This window comes from Zootoca vivipara, chromosome 2 (assembly GCF_963506605.1).
Source record: "Zootoca vivipara chromosome 2, rZooViv1.1, whole genome shotgun sequence".
NCBI classification, from domain to species: domain Eukaryota; kingdom Metazoa; phylum Chordata; class Lepidosauria; order Squamata; family Lacertidae; genus Zootoca; species Zootoca vivipara.
The window spans coordinates 90,782,697-90,806,454 of record NC_083277.1 but is presented as its reverse complement, the minus strand read 5'-3'; the positions used below and the strand labels follow the sequence as shown (position 1 = coordinate 90,806,454).

Here is a 23,758-nt window from a genome sequence, read left to right as displayed (position 1 = left end):
CACTTGGCTGGCTATAGCTGATCAGTCTGATGGAGACAGAGCAATTCTTATGTTTCTATCCCATATTGACAACGTTGGGGAAAGAGAGGTTCACAATATATTGAAGGCTGCAGTCCTATACTGTACACAACTTACCTAGGAGTGAACTCAGTGGGGTTGCTCTGTAAGATGCACATATAACACCCTCAGATCGTTCTGAAACCCACCATGAACCCACCAATGTCAGAAGTGTGATTCTCAAAGAGCTTTTAGCCCACAGCAAGCTGCAGTTTCAGTCAAGCCACACAGATTTCCAGATGCACCTACCATCTACTGAGGTGATAGCCTGCATGTCAGTACTCCCTGCGGATTGCATTTTGGAATACCAGTGTGAGAATAGCCTTTTGCAGGACCTCATAGAGAGGGGAAGGTGTGTGCAAATAAACCCAAGCAGGTTTACATTTGACAACAGCATGCACACAACAGTTTCAGCAGCACAGATGGCCCTGGACAAATGGAGGCAATATGCCTAAAGGACCACTCCCTTGGTGGTAACAAAAAATATGGCAATCAAACAATAGTTGCCAACATGCTGTCTTTTAATGGCAACTCCAAATTTGCTGTCCCTATCGCATCGCGTAGGAATGGCTCTGCCCAGCAACCAGCACTTGGCAGTAGAGCTAAAGGTAATCAGGGATCGACTGCATTTTCCTTTAGCCATTGGGGAGTCCGGAAGCCCTTAGAAAATTTACACCCTTTCATTCAAGGCCCTAGAGAAGTTAATTCATAAAAAGAAGGCAGAAAGAAAAAAAACTGCATTTCAGATTTCTTCAAATTCATGTTTTTCCCCCCAAGGGGAAGTTGTCACCAGCATTTTGCTAGCATAAAATTACAAGAAATAACATTTCCAATTTTTGCTCCGGAAGTTCTAAACTGTGTTTCCTGCTGTGGTTATAAGTCTTATCTATATCTTTTTCTATTGTGTGATAACTTTAGTTTTCAGGATGACCAGCCTTTTCAAAGGAAATGAATCACTGCTGTGCTTTCTTGTTTTTCCAGCTGAGCATGCTGGTTACAGTGAAGCTCGTCAATGAACTTGGCTTTTACAAACTACACTTTTTTTCTTCTTCTTCTTCCTTCTTCTACTTCTTCTTTTTTACAACAGTGGAAAAAAGAATGGGAGGGGGAGCAGAGCAGCCAATCAACAAAAGGAGTAGAATTTCCAGTTCAGTTCAAACAAGAGCATAGTTTTACCCTCCCCCTTACGATAAAAATCCTAACCAATAGCAGCATTCATCTCAGCCAAAATATAGCAGCTAACCAATAAACAAGGAGCCCAGTGGCTCCTTTTCTCCAATCAAATGCAAGCAATGGGTTTGAAGGGGGCGGGACAAAGAAAGAGAAACATCCAGCGCCTGGAAGATTCGGACCGAACGTTCATACACGCAGAGAACGCTGCAGCGGCCAATCAGCGGCCTCGGGAAGCGTGGAATAGAACGTTGAGACACCGCCGGCTTCCCCCCCTGCCCACCCCGATTTTCTCCACATGCTCCTCCTCTGGATGCTGTTGTTTGTGGTGTTTTAGCTGCCGAGGAGCTACGAGAGGGGCGGGAGGGGGACATCAACATACCCTTGTTCGTGCCGATTGAAGCAGGAGGGGGAGGCCGAGGGGCGATTCATCGGCTCTGAAGCTTCGGATACACAGAAGCGGCTTGGGAGTTTTGGGGAGGAAGAGAAGAAGGGATCCTTTGTGGATTTTCCCCTCCCCGGAACACTCACGCATACCGCCGGCGCCGTGTTTGGCTCTCCTCCTCCTCCCTCCCTCCCTTGTTGTGGTTTCGTTTCTCTCGCCATGTCGGTGAATATGGAGGAGCTTCGGCATCAGGTCATGATCAACCAGTTCGTGCTGGCTGCGGGCTGTGCGGCGGATCAAGCAAAGCAGCTGCTGCAGGCGGCACACTGGCAGTTCGAGGTGCGTTGAGACCCCTTCTTTTTACCCACGCGGCACCCCTCCCCCCACCCACCCGCAATGCCGACGAGCGAAAGGTGGTGGGAATTAATGCGAACCCCCCACCTCCAATTCTTAGTAGGGTGGTGGGTGACGGAAACAGTTGCCTGTGGTGGTGGATTTGCGTTCAGCAATAGCCCCCCTCCTCCGCACCACACAGACGTACAAAAAGATCCTGCACCCTTTTGTGTAACGCGGGAGTGGGGGGGGGCGCGGAATTCTGCTGGCAACAGATAAATAAACAACCCATCAAAGGCATTTAAAGAACGACTGCCTCCTCCCGGAGTAGTAAGTGCCTTCCGGGGCTGGGAATGCGCTGGGCCTTTTGCGTGTTGACTAATCTCTTGTTGCAGCTGGTCGTGGGGAAAAGGGGGGGGGGCTGGACGCACATTTATGTTATTGTAATTGTTAGGCCGGGAGAGAACGGCCGCTGCATCACATTTGGGGAGGGGGGTGGTCGGAACAATCGTTGGAATAACTATTTCCAAAACCCACGAAGCTTCGAGTTGAAGCTCTTAAGAATTGAAACCTCCAGTAGGCCATGCGGTAGTTAGGAGGGGGGGCGGGTGGAGAAAAAGACGACCGGTTTGTTTCTGCTTATCTAGCCTCCATCCCCCTAATAGTAATTTATTTCTTGACTAGGCCACCAGGCCCTTGCGGAAAAGAAGTGTCAAGGAGACGACGGCATTTTTTTTCCTCGACCGGGGAAGGGGGCGGTGTGGGGATGTCGGATCTGTTTCGAAGCTTGGCCTGTGTTTAGTAATCTCTCGCGCCCTGTGTGTGTTCCTACACACACAAACACAGAAGCGGGTTTGCATGGTGAAACATAGCAACATCGTTGTTTTAAAGAGGAACGTGGTCAAATTCTGCCCAGCCTAGCCGAACTGCTTTAAAGGTGTGCTCTTTGTTTTGGTTAATAAGGCTGGAGCAGGAAAAGATTGGTTTGAGCCAGCATCTTGACCACAGATGCAATAAGGCTCTTTGTTCACTTTCCCTAGATATAGTGTTTATACTTGGTAAATTTCGTCCCCTCTGCCCAATACTTACGCCAATACTTCTACCTGCCCCTCTTGTTGTTTTAAATCTAAACAAACACTTGTATTTCTGACTTGATTATCTTTTTTTTTAAAAAAAGAGGAAACCACCCCCAATTGCAATTGGGGTGGGTGTGTATTACATTCCTCAGCCTCTTCTTCTAGGCTCCTGCCTTTTGGGGTGTGTGTGTGTGTGTGTGTGTGGACACCTCTTGTCTTGTGAAGACAGGGCAGGGGGAGCTATGTTTGTTTTGGATTTTTTTTCTGTCTCTTTTGTTGTTGTTCCTCCTGTTCTTCTCTCCCTTCCCAAAAGGGAGAGGGAAGGCAAATTAACATTTCAAAGGTGTCCCAAGCCAATGCTGAAGAATGCAAGGGCCCAAACCGGGCCTTAGATTATTTGCTGACACGTGAAGTATTTGGGGAGGGGGGAAAAGAAGCATGTCAGGAGGTCTTCTCCTTTTGCTGCAAAAATCTTGCTGCTAATCCTTGCCCTCCACTTACTTTGTTCAGGCTATACCCCCTTGTTCTAATTGTAGGCTTGTTTTTTTTTTAAATATAGACTGCTTTGAGTGCTTTTTTTCAAGAAACCAACATTCCTAACACCCACCACCACCATCAAATGGTAAGTAGCTCAAACTTCTCAGGTTCACGCTGTTCTTCACAGTATCTTTGTTTCTTGTGGGCTGAAGTGAAATTTTGCAATTGGGAGTATGTGTTTGTGTTTGAGTGCGTGCATTTTTTTTATATATAAAAAAGAAACACTTTGCATATTATTTGCTTCTGTGGACACATAAACCCCAAACAGAACTGCCTTAGCCCTTTTCCCATAAGCTTAGTTAGAAAGCATCTTCTAAACGACAAATCAAAGACCACCCCTCTCCTTAACAGCAGTTGACTTGTCGAACCATGTAAATATGAGGAGGAACTCTTTTGCCTTGTATGTGCAACATCTGCATAATTTTACACAACCTTTGATACTGGGAGGGGAACTTGAGCCTGCAGCCAGCACTGGTTGTGCATTCAAAGCTGTCAGCTCTTCAGACAGCCATATTGCTCTGCAACAAGAGAAACACACAGACTGCAAATGTAAACAAGAGCCAAAATGTCTGCCAGGAAACATGGACTTCTGTTTCTCTCTTCTCCTCCCTCCGCCCCCAACCTTTGTGCTCACATAAATCTATCTTACTTATGTTTGTGCTCTTGAATAACTGGAAAGCCTTCGGAGTTGGAGGGAAGGAGCAAATTCAGACAAAGTTGGGTTTTTGTTCCCCCTGCCTCTGCACATTTCATCTAAACTTGAGCAAAACTTTACATGACCTTGACTGAGGGCAAGTTTCTTTGGCAAGCAAAGGAAGTGGTTTTTTTAAAAGGAAACTAAACCAGTGCTGTGTGCTAGGATAATAGAAGATAGAGACTTAAGTTGCAGCTCCCCCTCCCCCCCATACTTGGCCATTGTTAAAAGAGTGGGGGGGGAGACTGGGGAAGAAATATCTCATGGAATTTTAATGCTGTAGGCTTGCTACTTGGTCAGCGTAGATTTTATTACCCTGAGAACCTACTAGTTTCCCATTTGAATTTAGGGAACATTTTCAAAGCGTTTTGTTTTGTTTTTGCTATTGCATGCCCATATCTGTAAAGCTTTAGCTGCAATAGGAATGTGTAGCTATGTAAGAGCGATCCTGTTTATTCAAATAGCCACAAATTGAGTTATGTAGTGTTCCACCTTTAGACATGCTCATTAGATTCTTAGTTATCTTCCTCAGGCTGGCCTCAAAATAGATTAAAGTGAATCATATGATAAAGTTATGAGAATGTAAAAAGAACAAAAAGAGACAAATTAATAGGAAACATCCAGCGGAGAACATTAGAGGGTCTGTATCATAAAATTTCCTGAAATGTATATTTGTGTGCATGTCTTGCTCATTTTAAGGCATTTTTGTACTGCTTTTCAAGAGAACTTAACAAAGTGATTTATGGAAAATAATTGCAACATTCCTTTAAAAAAAGTAAATTAGGATATTTACACTCTCAGTTAAAGACTCTTGTGCATTTTCAAGTTCTACAGGGTTAGACATAGCTGGAAAGGATGTTTAGCAACTTTGGGGCCACTGCCAAATAAGCCCTGTACTTAAACATTAAGTTTTCATGTCAACAGATTCTGAGCCTGTTCGAAGAGAAGACTTTTAAACCATAATACATTCTGGGCATAGAATTAAGGCTGTTTTAGGTACCTTTCCAATGTGAGTGTAAGAGTTGGGGAAACGTGCACACTTTCACTTGTGAAACCCATGAAAATGTATGTTTTGTCACAATTGCACATACCAAAATACGAAAGTTTTGAACATGACTGCATAGGTATGCAACTCCACACATTTACACCTTTTATTGACATTGGAAATGAACATCACACGCACAGTGGCCCCCACCCATGAGCTTGTTGAGTTAAGAAAACTAATAATTGGACATTGAAAGTTTTATGGGGTAGTTTTTTTTTACTCCAAGCTGATTAAAATGTGTTTTGGGATGGTAAAATGTCCTAGAATAAAAGCCATGATGTGTGGTATCAGAAGAAGGGCACCTAACTGATTATTTTTTTGGGGGGGGGGGTTGATTTTTCTTTGAGAAAAAAATGGAATAGTACTTTTTATTTTACCACAATAGATTAACATTGGCCGGGGTGGGGGAGACACATCCCAATGTCAAAAATTAGTAGATTTTGGGGGCTATGTTTTTGTCCCAGGTGTATTTTGTGTACAAAACAAAATTGTAAATGGTAAGTGACTGAAATTTGAGGACACTGTTTGCTATTCTCCAGATGACCGAAAAAAAAATTAAATAAGAAAACTCTGTTGGTCTGCTTCTGTATATATTTTGCAATGAGCAGTGTGGCCCAGTTTTCTTGGAGATAGGTTAACTTTAGCAAATGCTCCTTTCCACAAGCATAGGAAGCTGTCTTGCAGCAGATTGGATTATTTGTTCACCTAGCCCCACATATAGCCTACTCTGACTTTAGTATATCAGGCAGAGAAGGGTCTTGTCACCTCATCTGCTCCATGATTCTTCAGGTAGTGAAGCTGAGGTTTGCATGCAAATAATGCTTTCAGGAGTAAACAAAGCTTTGGGGGGTGTAAAGCCCTTTCACAGTTTAACAGAAGTATTAGTGATAATCAGGAAATGTCTGTATTAGTTTAGCAAAGGAAAGCTGAGTTCTCAAAGATGGAGAATTCTCGTGCTTTTAGAAGATAATTTCCATTTGGCATGCCAAGGTTACAACTTGGGGGTTAAATATCTCTCTTGTTTTGATTCCTGGAACAATTCAAGATTTTATTAAAATATTGAATCAGCATTTTCTATTCGAACTGCAATTTAACAGCTCCCTGCTCTAAAGTATCTTTAGTCTGTTTAAAGGATCTTTTCTCCCACCCCCTCTCCATATGGCTTCACGATATCCTCATCTCTCTGGTTTTGTTTATCATTGCTCTGGTTTTGCCTTATCACTAGTATTTTATGAATGCCTTATCAAAGTTTATGTGTTAGGTTCTTTCTTGCCCTTTAGCAGAGTCCTCCCTCTTTTTGTCAGGGGTTTGCTGTGCAATACAGTATAGACAAGTAAATTCAAGATGTGGGGAAATAAACTGTGGTATAAGAGGAATGGCCTGTATGAGGTGGCAAGAGCTGGAATCCTGATTCATATTCCACTGCCAGGTTTGTTGGAACACGTTCCCTGTGGCCAGCGAGCTAATTTAAGCTTGCTCTTTTAATCCTGAATGTGAAAGTAGATCTCTTGTGTTTAGAGGTTTGCTTGAAAACTTGCATACAGTGTCCTTGAGTCGCTTCACATGTGACTTGCAAGGAATTCAAGCCCATCCCAAGTGGTGAGGCCTACTAAGTTCTCTGAGACCTTGTTGACTTTCCTGTCTCCTGGTAACATTAAACCTCTAAATCGTAAATCAGCTAACCCTAGATATTCTGCACTTGGGGCTGCGGAATGGGATCCTATGTTGCAGTGTTAAAATGTGTACAAAAAGTTTGCTGAGTTCTCCAGGAAAGGGGGAAATAAAGCAGACCTCTTGACCCTTCGGTTAGGCAACTATGGGGGACTTTTGTCCCTCCAGATGCAGTGTTAGAAATTAGCCAGGCATGTTTTCCTACTGGTGTGGGTCCAATTGTGACTATGTGGAGATTTCTGGGCGCCAGGTTGGCGCCCACAGTTTAAAAACCTCTGCCTTAGTCCACAGTTAATTCCACTTCCACTGAGTGTGGTTCTCCTACTTGCATGCTGGGGCAAGTGAATTGTTGTAAGAGCAAGCTACAGTCAAGCAATGTACAGTAGTTGAGATCATAGTCCAACCTCCTGGCAAATAGACATTCTGTTGTGGCTACTGTAACCCAGATTTAAGGTGCCATTTGGCACCTAGTTTATATATCTGAGCTAACACTGTCCAGATGTAGATTCAGGTAGGTAGCCGTGTTGGTCCGGCACAGTCGAAATAAAAAATAAAACAAAACAAAATGTCCAGTAGCATCTTGGAGACCAACTTAAGTTTGTTCTGGGTGCATAAACCTTCGTGCGTATCTGAAGAAGTGTGCATGCACACGAAAGCTTATACCCAGAACAAACTTACTGGTAGTTGGTCTCTAAGGTGCTACTGGGCAATTTTTTTATTTATTTGTCCAGATGTTGTTGAACTACAGCTCCCATTAGCCTAGGTAAGAATCACCAGGCATGATGGGAGATGTAGTTCTGCAACATTTGGAGGTTCAAAGATTCCTCACACCTGGATTAGAGTCGCTGGAGATGCCATCTTGATCCAGTTTATTGGGTCCAGTAGTAGCAGCCTTTTTATTATATAGCTAGGATGTTTAACATGGGCACAGCCCGCCCACCACCATGCATCTGTCCCAATAAATGGCTTTAAAAAGTCCCATCTTTGCTGGATGGCATTATATGTCTGCCGCCAGAAATCTGGCTCCTGATTACCTTAATCTGCATGATGTCATCTTATTGTGAGGTTTCGAACCATGGCGGGTGAGTGGGTATGATACATATAGGAAACGACAAACCCTGGTATGTGTGTTGCATGCAAGAGTTCCAAGTGCTGCCATTTCCAAATACAGCTGAGAGAGGCTCCAGTCTGAAATACTGGAGAACCAGCTTAGCACATAGAGACAATACTGAATTAGACGGGACTCCAGAGTCTGACTTGGGAGAAGGCAGCTACCTGTGATTGGCAGCTGGGGTTTGCAGCACATCGAATGGAGCCAAGCAGCATTGAGGGTTTGTCATTTGGGTGTGTGAGACATTGGTGAGACATTGATAAGGGTAAGTAAGGGTAAGTAAGGGAAAGGTGATGATGCCCTTTTTGCACCATGGAGCTGGACAACATTTCAGGGATCACCAGGAGTCTCGGCTAATCATGTCCATACCCGGAGCCAAGCTGGAATCTTGGCGGACCCCTTTCATCTTGTGCAGTCTCTTCTGCAGCTCAGCTAGCGGTCTGAAAGAAGCAAGTAGGATTTCAGATTTGATTCAAGGTGTTTGAAATGCTTAGCACACAGCGGGGGAGCCTAGTTCAGTGCCTGACTGCTACAGGGAGCTTAGCCTGTTTAATCTGTTTTATATCCAGTTCTTGGTGCTGTGTGCCCTTCTGCACATATTGCCAGCAAATCCACTTCTGGCCTCCTTTCTTTGATCCTCATATTTGTATGTTGTGGGGTGTGTTTGTGTGTGTGTGTGTTTAAAGCAAGTCACCAGTGTTCGCTGACAGGTAGACGCCACCTTGAAAAGCGGCACCAAACCAAAACAATGGAAGTAAACAGATTCAGCAGTCGGAGGAAAACCTCCTTCATGCTCTCCTTGTCTGGCATTCTAAAATTCCTTATTTCTCTCATTAGCATGCATACTGCAGATTTGTCAGGGCTCCATTTATTCATAAAAACTGTTTCTGAGAAGGAGATTTAAGCCACGGCGTCGCTGTATCATAGCTGTGTTAAAGAGACATGAGCTGGGCCCATTTTTACATGGCCTGGAATGTTTCTCCCAACTGCCAAGCATTAAGGAGTTTACAGTTCCTGCATTCGCTAGGGGCAGTTTAATAGAGATTGCAAACAAAGGATATCCTGTCTCCTTTGGAAGGCTATCTTCAATTCCCTCCCTCCCCCAGTCTCTATAACCGGTGACACATTAATCAGGAAACTAGTGCTCAAGTCATGATGTTCTGTGTGAGTCTATTCCTTCCCAGAAACCCCTTTTGTAATCTATGTTTCCCAGAGGCATTTCAGGAACTTAATGTTGGATTTTAGAGGGTGGCGTTTTGCTTTGCTTCCAGCCCCTCTCTGGTTGAAACACTAGCATGTGGGGCATATGAAGCAGTGTTTCTGCTTAAGCCCAGTGGAAAATCCCTGGCTCCCCAGAGAAAACAAAAATTCAGGGGTGGGGGGTGGAGTGGAGAGAAACTTGGTGTATTTTTAATTTGTTCTTGTGGCAGTTCAGTTAAGGGGCATCTAGTTCTGCTTAAAGAGTCTTGGGTTGCCGACATCACCTCCCTCCTCATTGTGGTCTACAAGCCAATCCCTTGGTTTGCTTGACACCAGCACTACCCTGCCACCGAAACAAAGATTCTCCCTATCCATGTCTTCCCAACTGGTGTCCTGCCACCATGCTACGGTAGTCTGCTGTTTCGCTTCCTCTCTCCTTCCTCCTCAAGGAAGGGCCTCTCTATTTGACCAGGAACTCTCCCCTAGCCTCACCCAGTCCCTGAGGCCATAGATAGTTCCTGGGAATACTTTTGCCTGTCTGGAATGTGTCTTTGATCTGTGATCATAATGCCTCTTGCTTGCTTGGAAGGAGGACAGAGGTGTGAATATGTAAAAAAAAAAAATCTCTCTGCCTTTTGTATTGCTAAAAGTAACACCCACTGCTCTGCCCACCACTGGGGGAAAAAGAAAAGAGGTTCCCCACCCCTGTCTTAGAAAGATCAGCAGAATGGGCAGGGACTGGATTTTATCTTCTCCAAAATAAGGAATTGTGTGTTTCTTTATCTTAGCACTCTTGGGTGTTACCTGAAACCTTTCATAGCACCTGGGATAGGCTAATCCAATTAAGTCTGCTGTCTCTTCCCACATCCTCTGTTAAGACTGAAGCCAGTGCAGACTTTTCTCTTCTTCTCTTCCCCGGGTGAAGAGCTTTGGGGAACTCAAAAGCTTGCTCACAACTTTGTGCAACACAACTACTTTTTTTTTACTTTCTTTGGATGAGCAGAAAGTAGTTCCAGATCTCTTAGTGATTGAAAAATGCCTCTCCCAACCCGCTTTACATTAGGCTGCCAAAATGAAGAAAGCTCAGGAAAAGCTCAGGGGTGGTATTTTGGGTGGAAGGATTGCAAGCTTGGGTTCTAGTACCAAACACAAGTTCCTGTCCTGAACAGGAACTTCACAGTATGCTGTTCTTTTAATTCCAAATGCTTGCCTGCTTCCCATCCCATGGTTTTGTACTTAGAATCAACTGGTAAACCTTAGGGTTCTAGTGAAAAGGAAAAAAAAGTTGATCCTGCAATTACACACACACACACACCTCTCTTTGCAGTTAGTATCAGCATTTGGCTTCTAGAGTTCGGTGGGTGCTTGCCTGGGCCAGTTACTGACTTAATGGTACTCAGACCCCACATCATCTTCCGGGGGGGGGAGGGGCATCTTTAAAACCAGATGCCCTTGTTGCATCCAGAAGTAGCTCTGCTTAGCTTCAGCGATGTGACTACTGCCTGTTCTCTAGACCCAGGCTCTCCAGATGTGCTCCCATTAGCTGCAGATAGCATGGCCAGTGGTTACGGATCTAAGAGATGATGCTGAAGAAGAATTTTTGTTTAAACATTTCTTGTGTAACAAAAGTGTACATGCAGCTTCTCTACTGTTCTAAGCAAAATCTGTTCTTATTCCCTTATGGGGTACACAAGAGCCTTATTGGGTTCTCCATCGGTTGGAGAATATATAACAGAGGCCAACCAGAGAAGTTTGAGAAGCAAAGCCTTTATTTGCTGTTGCAACAGGGTCCTTCCCCTCACGCAGGAGAACAAGGAAGGAACCCAGAACAAAAGAGAACCTCCACTTTTATCAGTTTCCCCATCACCAAGAAACACCCCCAATACATCATTCCTACATCACAGCTATGTAATCAATACCTCTCAAAAAAGGAGGGTTCAAGGTAGAAATCTGAGCACTTTTGACACCTCTCCTAGTCCTCCTATCACCCCTCCCAGGTGTGAATTCCTAAACACAAAGAGAAATTAACATTTTTTAAGAGTTGATCACTGTCTTTTGTTCAGAGGAGTCTTCCATTGTGAATGAGATACCACTGACAGCGAATTATGGCTCCCAAGTTGCTAGTCATGTGGAAATGTGCGCATATGCTGATCCTTAAGCCTTCCTTAAGGCAGGGTTGAGTCCAAGCGGGGAGGGGTGCGGGTCTCTGGAGTGGAGCAGAGGCGAAGAAGGTGGTGTTGCGAGGGATTCTGGGTAACTGCAGCTGTCAGGTTCGGTCACCCCTCTCTGTTCATTAGTAATGGTGTCCTGCAACCCTCCCAATATTATTTTATAACACTACTTTCAATTCCTAGTCATTTTCACAGTTTGTTTACATTCAGTATGAGACAGTGTTGCCATAGACATTATGCAGTTGGGGAGGAGAGAGAGAGAGAGATGGGGGTTAATGATCTTTCAATCTTTGCATAGTATTTGTGGAAGGTTTTTGTGTTAGGGATGTAAGAGCTGTAAGCCAGTAAGCATGTGGGGAGAGACCTTCTGACTCTGCCTTTAGGACATTGTAGATAGGCAATAAATGAAGGGGGAAACCAGCACAGCTGTTCCCTTGATCCAACCAGTGTACCAGGTCATGTATGTGGGGGTTACAGAGGCAAAATTCCATGTATACTTGCATGTGTTTTAGGCATAAAGCTGCCTTGGGCGTGCTTTCATTGCCTTTGAACTGCTAGCCATTTGGAAACTCCCCCCAAAACGACGTTGAATTAAATCTCCTAATTGTAGTTTAGGTACTTCATCTGAAAAGAAGGAAGTAATTGCTTGGTTGTGAGTATTTAAAGGTTTTTTCCCCATTGCAGTGAATGGTCTCTAGAGTGAGGCTGCATAACTTAAAACTAACCATGTATAGTGTGTGACTCAGTGACCCAATATCAGTGTTAAGATGTTACTGCCTGGATCAAGAGGACTGTTTCTAGGGTTAGTCATTCTCTGAATTGACCCATTGAAATTAGTGGGCATGACTAACTTGTTGCCATCAGAAGAACTTTGATCCTGGAAGATCTCCAGTTGGAGAAAGGAGGGAAGGTAATCTTTAACCCATTCCCCCCCCCAAAAAAAAAACACCTGACGCCTTCTTTGATCCTAAGAACCTACCCCAGAGTATCAGACCTTCCATAACAGTGTAGTGGCACAGAGAGTTGCAGGGGAATGGAGGAATTATTTTAAGATGGCCTGAAAAGGCAAACTCTAGTCTGAAAACTACAATAAAATCTGCACACACACACACACCCCGCGCTTTCCTGCAGCGAAGGCCACAACCTTTTGACCTTTAGTGAATGCTGTTCAGTGAACAATCTCCCCATCCTGCCCTCTTCAGTCCTACCATTTTTCAGCTACTTGGAAATCAAGGGTAGCAGAAAGTGATCGAAGGCTGCAAACACATGGCTTCCCCCAAGGAACCCTACGAATTGTAGCTTATCCTTTGCCAGAGCTTCAGTTTCCAGTGCTTTTAACAAACTACCATTTCCAAGGATTATTTGGCGGAAGCCATGTGCCTTCATTGTGTTTTAAATGTATGCTGTATACGCAGCCTAAAAGGACAGGGCCCTAACATGTAGACGAGGCAGTACCTGGAAGCAAACTTGGCTTCTTGCTGGGCTGCTCTTCATTCTGTTTCTAGAATCTGCGGGGACTGTCCCCCTGTTGTGTCACAAGCAAGCGTGGTTACAGTCATCTGCCCCTCTTCTCTCTTCTCCCCTTTTCACACACTTGTCTGCACTCCCTGGCACCCCCTTCCCAGCGCGCACTCTTTAGAGCACCACATGGATATAACACTTGCCTAGTCCACATGGACAATTATTTGGGGAGGTACTTAGCTGTCATTGCAGAGATTCCACTCCCTCCCATCCTCTTGCTTCATCAAACCCTTGAATAATGATACATTATAAGGAAAGAAGAAAATCAAAGATGGGTTAAATTCACTGAAAATTGATTGACCAATGTAAAAGTAATGCAATTTATTAAATATAAAAATATAGGGCTCGAGCCCCACGTTGGGCAAAAAGATTCCTGCATTGCAGGGGGTTCGCCTAGATGACCCTCATGGTCCTTTTCAACTCTAGAATTCTATGATCTTATAGCAGTTTGGATCAGTAATTTTAAAAGCTGAAGATTCAAGTGTTTTCAATGTTGTGGTAAGAATGGATGGACACTTCTGTTTTTGTATATTTTTGATGCTTGTGATTTTCTTATATAAACGAGTTTCTTTAAAAAGAGAGAGAGAGAGAGAGAGAGAGAGGGAACCTCAAAGCAAGTAAGCATGTTGAGGCTGAAATTATGCTAATCAGGGGGGCTTGAAATAGTTGTTATTGGCTCTTGTGCTCCCCTCGCCTGCCAGTCTTTTTTACATTCACCACCTCTTTGAGGTTTGGGGGTACCTTCGGAAATAGAATTCTCCAATGCTGGTGGGGCAACATTGCCAATAACCCTTGTTTTCCTTTAAAATGGGGACTGGGAATGTGTGGCCCTCCAAATCATGGCACTGGGGAATCCAACAGCATCTTAACAGTCTCCAAAAATAAATGCATAGTTCTGTCCATTTTCCTAGACCAGGCATCGGCAAGGTTATGTGGCCATGGGCCGGATCATTCCCATGGACGTTGTCCGTGGGTCGGACGGGTGCAGCGCGACACAGGAAATAGCGTCTGCGCATGTCTGCAGCGCTGGAAATCGCGCCTGCGCAGAAGCGATTTCCGGCGTCTGTGCAGGCGCCATTTCCGGCGCCACTTGGTAAGTCCCCGCACCGCACTGCACCGGTTTAGCACAGTGCGCAGGGGACTCACCAAGTGGGCGGCTCGGTTCACAGGTGGCCTGTGGGGCGGATAAATGGCCTTCGTGGGCTGCATCCAGCCCATGGGCCAGAGGTTGTCGATCTCTGTCCTAGACTCTTGGACCATGGAGGCAGGTTTTCCAAAGCAGCTGGGGAGGGTGTTAAAAGTGGGTGTGCAGTCCTGCAGTCACTCAGTTGGTAATCACTTCTGGTTTTCCCTCCTGACTGCAGCAAGAGGATAGGGGGGTGTTTGAGGGGATTCAGGGCAGCTTTATACAAGCAGTTGCTTGTAGCAATACAGTAATTGTCCCACTGGTTTCCAAGTGTCTTCTGCTCTGACAAAACATATTCCTGAAGCCTGGTGTACGTCTTTCCTCACAATCTCTGTTTTAAAACACAGCCACAAGAAAATCTGTATTCTGTGACTTGTGTAACGAAGCCCATTTGATTGTATTTCTTTTGTACTGTTTTGGTAGCCCCAGGAAGGGAGGCAGTGAGCTCTTCTTCTCCGTAAGTTCGGCTCGGTGATAACCACCCCCTCCCATTTCACCAGTTTCTGAACCACTGTCAGGCATTGTCTACAAACAATTTCAAGCATATCTATTTAGCAACTTGCTTGAAATAAATATGAGGTTCCAAGTCCTAAATTCTGCACAAAATAACTGATTCTGTGTTATTGCCACGGTGTAACAACATGCTGGCATACATTTAAATCGCATCTTTGTGTCTGCCACAGTTTTGAAAATAACATGCAGAATGCTTTAATTGCACTTAATCTGCATGCTGATGTACGTATGACAATTTTAATGTGCAACACTGCAGCACTTTTTGCTAAAAGAGGCAGCCCAGTGCTGGCCTAGAGTATTTTGAATGAAATATACTTGTCACGAATAGTTAAAAAACAAAAACAAAACCCACCCACTTCCCCCCTCAAAGGCAGATAATTTAGAAAAAGTGCAGAAGGTACAGACTGGGTTCATTAAATTGCTGAAAGGAAGAAAATAACCTGTGCAGTAAGGAATATCTGGCATTTTGTCTGCAGATGCATTTAGCAATTTGTCTGTATTGGGAAGAATTAGGTGTTCCTCCTGGCTTAGCTTCAGTTACTGCCTCTCTGCTGCAGTTTTCCACCTGCGAAAATGATGGTAGTAAAGTGGCGGTCTTATGTCTTGGGGTCGGTAATAAACTGGACGAGGGCTAAACTGAGACTTTGCCTGCACATGATGGAGGTGCTGCTAATGGGTTGATCCAAGGGTTGGAGTTTCATCTGAGGTTATACTCCTGCTTTCTGGACACCCAAATGGCACGAAGAAGTGACTTTTGATGCTGCTCTGACCAGTTCCAAAATGGCCGCCGCACCAGAAGTTGCGCTGCAGCCATTTTGGAACTGGGCAGAGCAGCATCAAAAGTCTCTTCTGAGCCTGCTCCGTCCAGTTCCAAAATGGCCGCTGCGCTAGAATAAACTGGGAAAGAATCCGGGTTTCCCGGAGAATACGGGAGACTCGGCAGCTATTGGGTAACACGAGTAGCCTTGTCTGTTGGAGAATAGTTGTGCTACTAAAGTGAATGAGCAACGCAGACTTGAGTAAAGGCAAGCAGTAGCTACATCAAAGTATTCTGTTGTTTTCTGTAGTTCCTCTAGCACCCAGGATGAATGTCTGTTTGCTTAGTTTATTGAGTTCTGAAAAACACAGCCAAGCTCCATTTGAATATATGTCAAGGCCAACTGCATAATTGGATGTGGACAAAAGAAATTGGTGTGTGCGCACATGCGCATTTGATTGTAAAGGTGGCTTGTGGATCTTCTTCCTACTACAGCTTAGTATTAAATATTTAAGGTTATCAAGTGCACTGGATGTTTACGGAGCACTGGTGTAGGATGCTTGCTTGTGGCTTTGTATGTCTCTAGGCACTTTAGTTTTGTCTGTTGTGAAGATGCCATGACTGCTTTGTGCTGGGACAATATAAGATTTTTCCCCTGGCTGTGTCAGTGCTACAACATGTTCCTAAGTTTGCATCTTGATTGCTTTCTTTTGTTCTTGCCTCACCCTTTTCTTCTCCCCCCCCCCCCCCGGCCTTTGTCTCCCCAATGTTGAACTGTACATTGTAATCTCCTTGGGGCAGGAACCTGTGGGTGTGTTGCTTGCTTTGCTTTGCTCTGTACTGTACTGTGCACATTGTCAGTGCTATATAAATGACCAGCTGAAATCAGAGGCTTTTCGTAGCATTTTGTGTAAGCATGTGCGTTACCGTAGCGCTTGTAGCATTGGCCACAGTCAACGGTAATAAAAGGTCCAGACTTCCTCCTAGAAGTGCCCCCTCACTGAGCATTGTTTTAATACATCAGGATCATGCAGTGTTCACTTTTGGTTCAAAGTTCTTCGTGTGCGCGTGCGCGCGCACACACACACACACACACACACACACACACACATGCTGCTCAGGTGAACAGCAAGGTGTTAGGTGGGACGATTTACATGCTGTCATAAGTTCTTTGCACTGTACTGGTCATGTGGCCATAATGCTCTAGTCAATGCTTGCATGAACACTCATTCATAATGTGTAAATCGTCACTATTTCTGCTACAATTGGTGTGCTGTTAGTGGAGCTATTTCAGGGTTTATTTCAGAACTAGTGAAACCAGACTTGATGTCACTTTCCTTCTCCAAGATCAGTCTTTGGTCAGGTGGTGAGCATATGATATGAAGGGGAAAAAATGTGTTAGAATGCAAGTAGCCTAAACACTTCAAAAAACTTGGTCAGTTTTACCTGTGATCTCTGCTGTTGCTGCTTTCAAATGGATGCTAATGTAGTTTATTTTGTCTCTACTGTTGTTTTATTTTTCTATTTGACTATGTGCTAGTGTAATGCAATTTTACATTGTTGTGAACTGCCCTGAATGCTGCATGAGCAGCAACAGGGTAGGATAAACATTTTTATATTAAGGAAAAAATGGAAACTAAAAAATGAAATGATTGTCTTACACACAGAGAGAGACATCCAACCTTCCTCCTTTTTCTCTTTGTCCAGCTGCAGCGTTGACACCAACAAAAGCTCAATTTCTAGGCTAGTATAAAGCAAATATGGACAAATGCTCCATTTCCCAAATAAATGCAATTTTAAAGGTTTGGTTTTTTAAAAAAATATTTTTGATCTCTCATTCTGTGTTGCAGGTATAGCAGGCTTTGGTTGTTAACAGTGTAGTGGAGTTACTCTCCTTCAGGGCAACTCACAAATCATGTAGAAAATAGTAGCGTCTTGTGATGTCTGAGGGGCTGAAGCAGCTTCAGAGGCTCAGGGATTGTGACCAGAGGCCTTTGGAATGATAAATGGAAAGTGGTTTAGGCTACGAGGAATAATTGAATTTAATATGTAGGAGTGCTGTTGAGATGTGTTGAGCAACATTGGAATTTTATTTTATTTTTTACAGAGCTATGTATATTATGAGATTCCCCAAGCAAAAGGCTAGAACTTGGTGCTTGACAGAGCGCTGAGCACCCCATGGACCTACATAAAATCTTAAGTGGGGGGTGAGGGCCAGAGGCGAGGCTTTGGGATCCTGCTTAGCTAGTTGTCCCTTCCCATGACTGGCAAAAACAAAATAAATTGTTCAACACAGTAAACCTAGTTTGAAACTGGCATGTTTGTATAGGAACATCTCAAGACAAAATGGCATTGATAATACTTTCTGAGAATTGCAGTTGTCCCAGGCAACCGGCTGTTGGATATGCTCTAACTTTGGCCTTGTGTTTAGTGGCAATGTCACTGCAAAGCAGATCTCTGCGATTCAAAGACTGCCGATACACCATACATTTAAAGCACTGTTATAGCACTTTGAACAGCTTCGACTTCCCACAGAGAATCCTGGGAACCGTCATTTAAGGGAAGCTGAGAGTTAGGAGACTTCTGCTACAATTCTCAGAGTGCTTAAACAACCAATCCATCTTCCCAGGGAACTCTGGGAATTGTAGCTCAAGTGATGGGAATAGGGCTCTCTTCTCAGCACCCTTAAACTACAGCTCCCATGATTCTTGGGGGGAAGAAGCTATGGCTGTTGACGTGGTATAGTGGTGCTTTAAATGTATGCTGTGGATGTGGCCTGGGATATATATGAATGTAGCTTGACAGTGAAAACACCGCTGTGCCTGTGTGTTTTCTCAGCATGGAAAGTTCACATTTCTCCTACACAGCAGACAAATTTGCCTCTCAGGTACACTTGAGTACAGTAATACCTCGGGTTACGAACGCAATCTGTTCCGGATCGCAGTTCGTAACCCGAACGCGATGGGCGCCGCCATTTTGCGCATGCGCAGATCGCGCGCGCGCCACTTCTGCGCACGCGCGCGGGGCGAAAACACTTCCGGGTTTGCGCAGTTCGTAACCCGAACTGTTCGCAAACCGAGGTGGTCGTAACCTGAGGTACGACTGTAGTTGCTAGAGTGTTTGAAAGGTAAATGCATGTCTTTGAAGGTGCTTGATGAACTTGTGTCACAAAGGGATGGTTTGCCCCCACGTGTTTATAGACATGAATCTTCAAACATTAAAGGAGTTCACCAGGAGGCACAAAGTACACAAGTGACAAACTCACAGTCATGTGCCCAGCGCATGAATCGGCTTTTTCCTAAGACTTCCTTCTCACAGCAGTCCAGCTGTGGCTGTTGGTGGGTTTCCGTTTAGCAACACTGTTGATTTGGCTGTCAGAGTATTGCTTACAGCAAACCATTTTGCTTTATCCTGGGAGTGGGCACCCTGTTTAACTGACGCCTTCACCCCTAAATAGACCATGACCCAGACTGCTTACTTTGCCAATGGATGTGTTCAATGATGCCATTTGGGGTCAGTTCACACCACTGCTTTGACTTTGCCTTTAATAAAAAAGATCTCTGACAGCTTAACTGTTTTAATTATATTAATTTTTCACAGCTTGCTGCAGGCACAAATGGTGCCGTTTTCCCACACACACAGCAGCGGAAAGTGTGATTCTGACTTGCAGCGAATCAGTTGGAATTAATGCTGCTGTTGTGGCACATGTGAATGCCTTCTCTGTTTTAAAAACATACACGCACAACCACCCCACACTAAATTGTGGCCATATGAAACATGGGGCTTCCAGTGCAAGGCTAAGGATGAGATTTTTGTGGTAGCCGAGAGAGTATAGTTTTCTATAAATCAGCATACGAAGCTCAGAAATGTCTATTCCCCTCCTTATTAGGCTGCATTGAGCGTTAAGGTTGAATTGCTTGGGATTGCAAAAGAGTGTTTGCCCCACGTGGCAAGCTGGGCTTGTTTTATGCCAGGAAGGTCAAGGTTACCTTCTGTGCTTCCGCTTGCCAATCCTTAGTTTGCAGAGCTTCTGTTAGGATTTTGTTGTTGTTGAGTTTTTTTGTTTTTTGTTTAATTTGACAGGCAGGAAGGTTGAGTCATGTATAAGGGAGCATTATGCAATGATTTCCTGACTCTGCTGAACCCTGTTTATAATTATATAGGTCCTGCTTTCTGCCTGTTCCGGGCTTGCTCCTGCCAGGCTGTGCTGCTTGGTGGTGAGAGGAAGAGACTGCTGCAGCTAGTATAGGTAACACCGTCCCTCTGCTGCATCTAATAACAAAAGCAACAAGAGGGAGGGTGGATTTTATGGGCAGTATGTTTGGGTGTTACTGTTCCGTTGAATAACCTTCATTTACAAAGGGGTGCCTAGGCTGTGTGGTCCAGTATAGAATCACAAGGGCCATCCAGCCCAACCCCCCTGCCAAGCAGGAAACACCATCAAAGCATTCCTGACATATGACTGTCAAGTCTCTGCTTAGTAGTATTTCTATACCTTAAGCTTTTGAGGAGTAATGGCCTGTTGCTCCTTTAAAACTGGGCCATTGGTAAAGGAACCCTTCCCTGCTGCTGTTTCTCTCTCCTCCTCCCCACTCCTTTTTTTGGGCTGCTGCACACTTTTTCCCAGGCAGCTGTTTCATAACACACACCCATTTTTCTGTTAGTCATGTTCTCCTCTTCCTTTCTGAAGTTCGGCAGGCTTTTTTCCCCCCTTTCTTTTTTTGTACACACCGAACACAGTGATCTAATTCTTCCTTCTGTGGGCTGGCCCTCACCATTTTAAGTTTCCCCCCACCTTCAGCTGCAAAATGGGTGTTGACAGCAGGCATTTGGGGTGACGAATGGGGCGGGGGGGGAGACCTGAGAAGGGTTTTGTGTGTGTGTGTGTGTGTGTGTGTGTGTGTGTGTGTGTTAAGATGCTAAAATTAGAATGATTACAAAAAACTGAGGATGGAGAGGCTTTTCTGCTGAACTCTTTTGTGTTGGACCTCTCCAGAGGTTTCTAGGGTGTCACGAGCTGCTAGCTAAATTAGTCTGTAGATGAGAAGGAAAAGCAGCCTGGCTCTTGCTGATAGGGATAAATCTACATTGTTATAGTTGAACCTGTTCCTTGGTTTTTTTTCACCCTGGTTGCAAATTCCACCCTTTTAACATCGAGTTACTATAATGGAGGTTATATTCTGCCGTAGCTCCACCCACGTCATCTTCCTCAAGTTTGCTTGCCACAGGCAATTTGCCATTTATAAAGTAGACATAGTAGAACTGAGACTGAGGTGTAAAAAGACCTTTGTGCTTGGGCCTGTCCACATTTTTCATAGCCCACGTAGCTTTTGATTTGTTGCGTGAATGGAACAATCTCTTTGCTGCTGCAAATCATTCAAAAAAGTAAAGTAAGTTACACTCTCTGGCCACTTGCTTCTTCTGAAGATGCGTATGTGTTCTTTAGATTTTATTTCTCTACAGTACTTGAATTTTGCAGGTCTCACAGTGTCCTGAGTTGTTCCTAGGGCCAGCAGGCCTCTCCTGGATTTTGAGTCTTTGGACTGAATCCAATTTTAAAAATTGTGTGCATGGAACAACTTGCTCAAGCACAGTGGAACTGCTCCTCCTTGGGTACACCACCTCAAATTTGCTCCGGGGGAATCCCCTGAGCTGATTTGGCGGGGTGTTCACAGACAATCCATTATGGCCTTCGCAGAAATTGTTCCCCACGCACACTGATTTAGCTGGATGCGGCGCTTATGCATATGCTCATCTTTGAACTGGTTCGCCTAGAGACCAGGAACTACCTTTGTTTGTGAATGGCTGTTCTGTGTGTTTGCTCTGGATTGCAAATTAACCCTGATCTTTCCATTTGTGTCCCCATTTTTTTAATTAAAAAAACACAACCCCTATATAAAAATTGCCCATCATTCACTATCAGCAAAGAATATTACTTGACATGACTGTGTATTTTATTGTTCCAATCCAAAACACAGGGAAGGGCTTTAGCTTCAATGCAGAGCGTGTGGTTTGCATGTAAAAGGTCTCCAGTCCAATCCCTGTCATCTCAAAATGGGTTGGAAGACTCTTGTCTTCAACCCTAGAGAGCTACTGTCAGCATTGTAGACTAGTGCTCTAGATCAGACATCCCCAAACTTCAGATGTTTTGGACTACAATTCCCATCTTCCCTGACCATTGTTCCTGTTAGCTAGGGATCATGGGAGTTGTAGGCCAAAACATCTGGAGGGCCGCAGTTTGGGGATTCCTGCTCTAGATGTTTCTGGGCTACAATTCTCATAATCCCTGACCAAGCAGCTTGGGAGTTGTAGTTCAGCAATATCTAGGACAGTGTTTCTCAAGCTTGGGTTGACTTGTTGTTGGACTACAGTTCCCATCATCCCTAGTGAGCAAGACCAGTGGTCAGTGATAATGGGAGCTGTAGTCCAACAGCAGCTGGGGGACTCAAGTTTGAGAAACACTGGTTTAGGAACTGAGCTACATGGACCAATAGATTGACAGTGCCAGGCAGCTCCCTATTATTCCTAATCTTAAAAACTACTTATACATTGAGTTATAGGAAAAAACACATCTCTCTCTGTGTGTGTACACATGTAGCCCCCCTGCCCTTGTTATATTATAAGAGGTGTTGTCAATTTTAAGTTATTTTTCACACCTATTTTTCTCCTTTTGAAAGATCCATTGGATTTTAGGTTGGTATTGGATTTCACCAAGTTGCGTTATATGACCCTAGCATGGATGTCCCTGCAGGTGTGTGGAGGGTGGGGAATTGGAGGTCTCTTGTAACCCGAGCAGAGTTCTTCGGTGAGATAGCAAGAAGCCCCCTCCTTGCTAGTTTTGTAGCTTCTCTGTTTGTTGTGGTAACGCTGCTGATCACTGTGAGGCTGCTAACATGGGGCCCTGCCTTTTAGAGAGGGCAGCCATGTTCACCGAGTCTAAATAGACTAAATCTGATGTGGGGTTTCTCTCTCTCTCTCTCTCTCTCTCTCTCTCTCTCTCTCTCTCTTCCCCCACCCCTTTGGTCTATTCTGGGATTGTTTAATCTGGCACGCGCTACTTGGAGGGAAATGTTCATTTCTCCTCAGGACAATGGTGTTCGCTGGCAATGTTTTTGCCATATATGTTGTGGACTATAGTTCTTTTGATTCGGCTTGTTTGTGACACAGGAAACTTGCCCTCTAGTAAACATGACCCCCAGAACACACCTTCCAATAAAGCAAGGCTCTGGTAGTTTTGTGTGTGTGTGTGTTTTTACAGTGACTTATTGGACTCACATGACACCTATTCTGTTGGCGTTGGAGAAACAAAGCAAAGCAACATGCCACAACAATGCTTCATGCCAAAAATGTTCTGGATCTCCTCAGAATTAATGCAGATATGGGTGGGGTTTTTTAAAAAATAAAAAAGAATTGAAAATGAACAAGTGAGGAGACTGCAGGATTAAAGGGGCTGGGAACCTCCACTCCCAGGTGAGGGCCACATTCTGAGGGCCACATTCCCTCAGAAGTAGTTTGCTCAGGGCCAGAGGTCAAAAGTGCGTGGGGTCTAGCTAGTATTTTGCACAGGCTTCAGAGCTGGACAAAACTTCAGGCTTGATTTTGACATTGCATTGTTAGACCATTTTGACTCCAATTGGGTGGGTTTTCTCCCCTCAGAATTCACAATATTTTTAAGGATTGAAATGGTGGAAGGGAACAGGCCTCAAAAGGAAGGTGTGGGAAGCAGGTAGGGGCAAGGAAGGCCCCTTGACTGCCCCTGCTGTTTGAACCTTTAGCACATGACGCTTGCGGATGTTTTGCTTCTACTTACGAGGACTAGAAGCTTGCTTTTAAAAAAACACGCACAATATAACAAAGCAGCCCTATAGGCCAGTGTTTATATGGTGTGAGGCATCTTCACAACATCGCCTAAGGTGGGCATGGATAATGACTGTAGGCCAACTGGATCTTGGCTTTATGTATTTGACCTCATTGCCTGAGGTGGGTTATTCTGACTAACTTCTTGATGCACTGAACTACATCAACTCAGTTTCCCTGCCCTGGAATTATATTACACTTACTATAAACATTGCCTGAGAAAATTGCAGCATATGTCACTTTGGCCAGGACTTCCCATCACTCCACCTGGCCAGACAAGGGCATAGGTGGCAAATACCCACACCTTTCAGATAGCTCCCCTTTTCTGGGCTCAGAGCCCAGCACCCCAAGCCCCACAGATAAGGGTAACATCAAAGCAAGCCAATTCACGTATATCAAAGCTCATTGCTACAACAACTACCAATTAGTTGTGGGGTAAATCTTGACTACCAAGATGGCGTCCACCAAAGCTTT

General features: G+C 44.5%; 1 protein-coding gene across 1 annotated transcript in view; it reads left to right on the top strand.

Annotated features, from left to right (window-relative positions):
- Positions 1 to 1,396: 1,396 nt before the first annotated feature.
- UBALD2 (UBA like domain containing 2) overlaps positions 1,397 to 23,758 on the top strand; it is a 29,684-nt gene continuing 7,322 nt past the window's right edge. The window contains exons 1-2 of the mRNA XM_035104539.2: positions 1,397 to 1,951; positions 3,581 to 3,643. Of these exons, the coding sequence (XP_034960430.1) occupies positions 1,832 to 1,951; positions 3,581 to 3,643 (183 nt within the window). The 5' untranslated portion in view covers positions 1,397 to 1,831. The remainder of the gene's footprint in view (positions 1,952 to 3,580; positions 3,644 to 23,758) is intronic.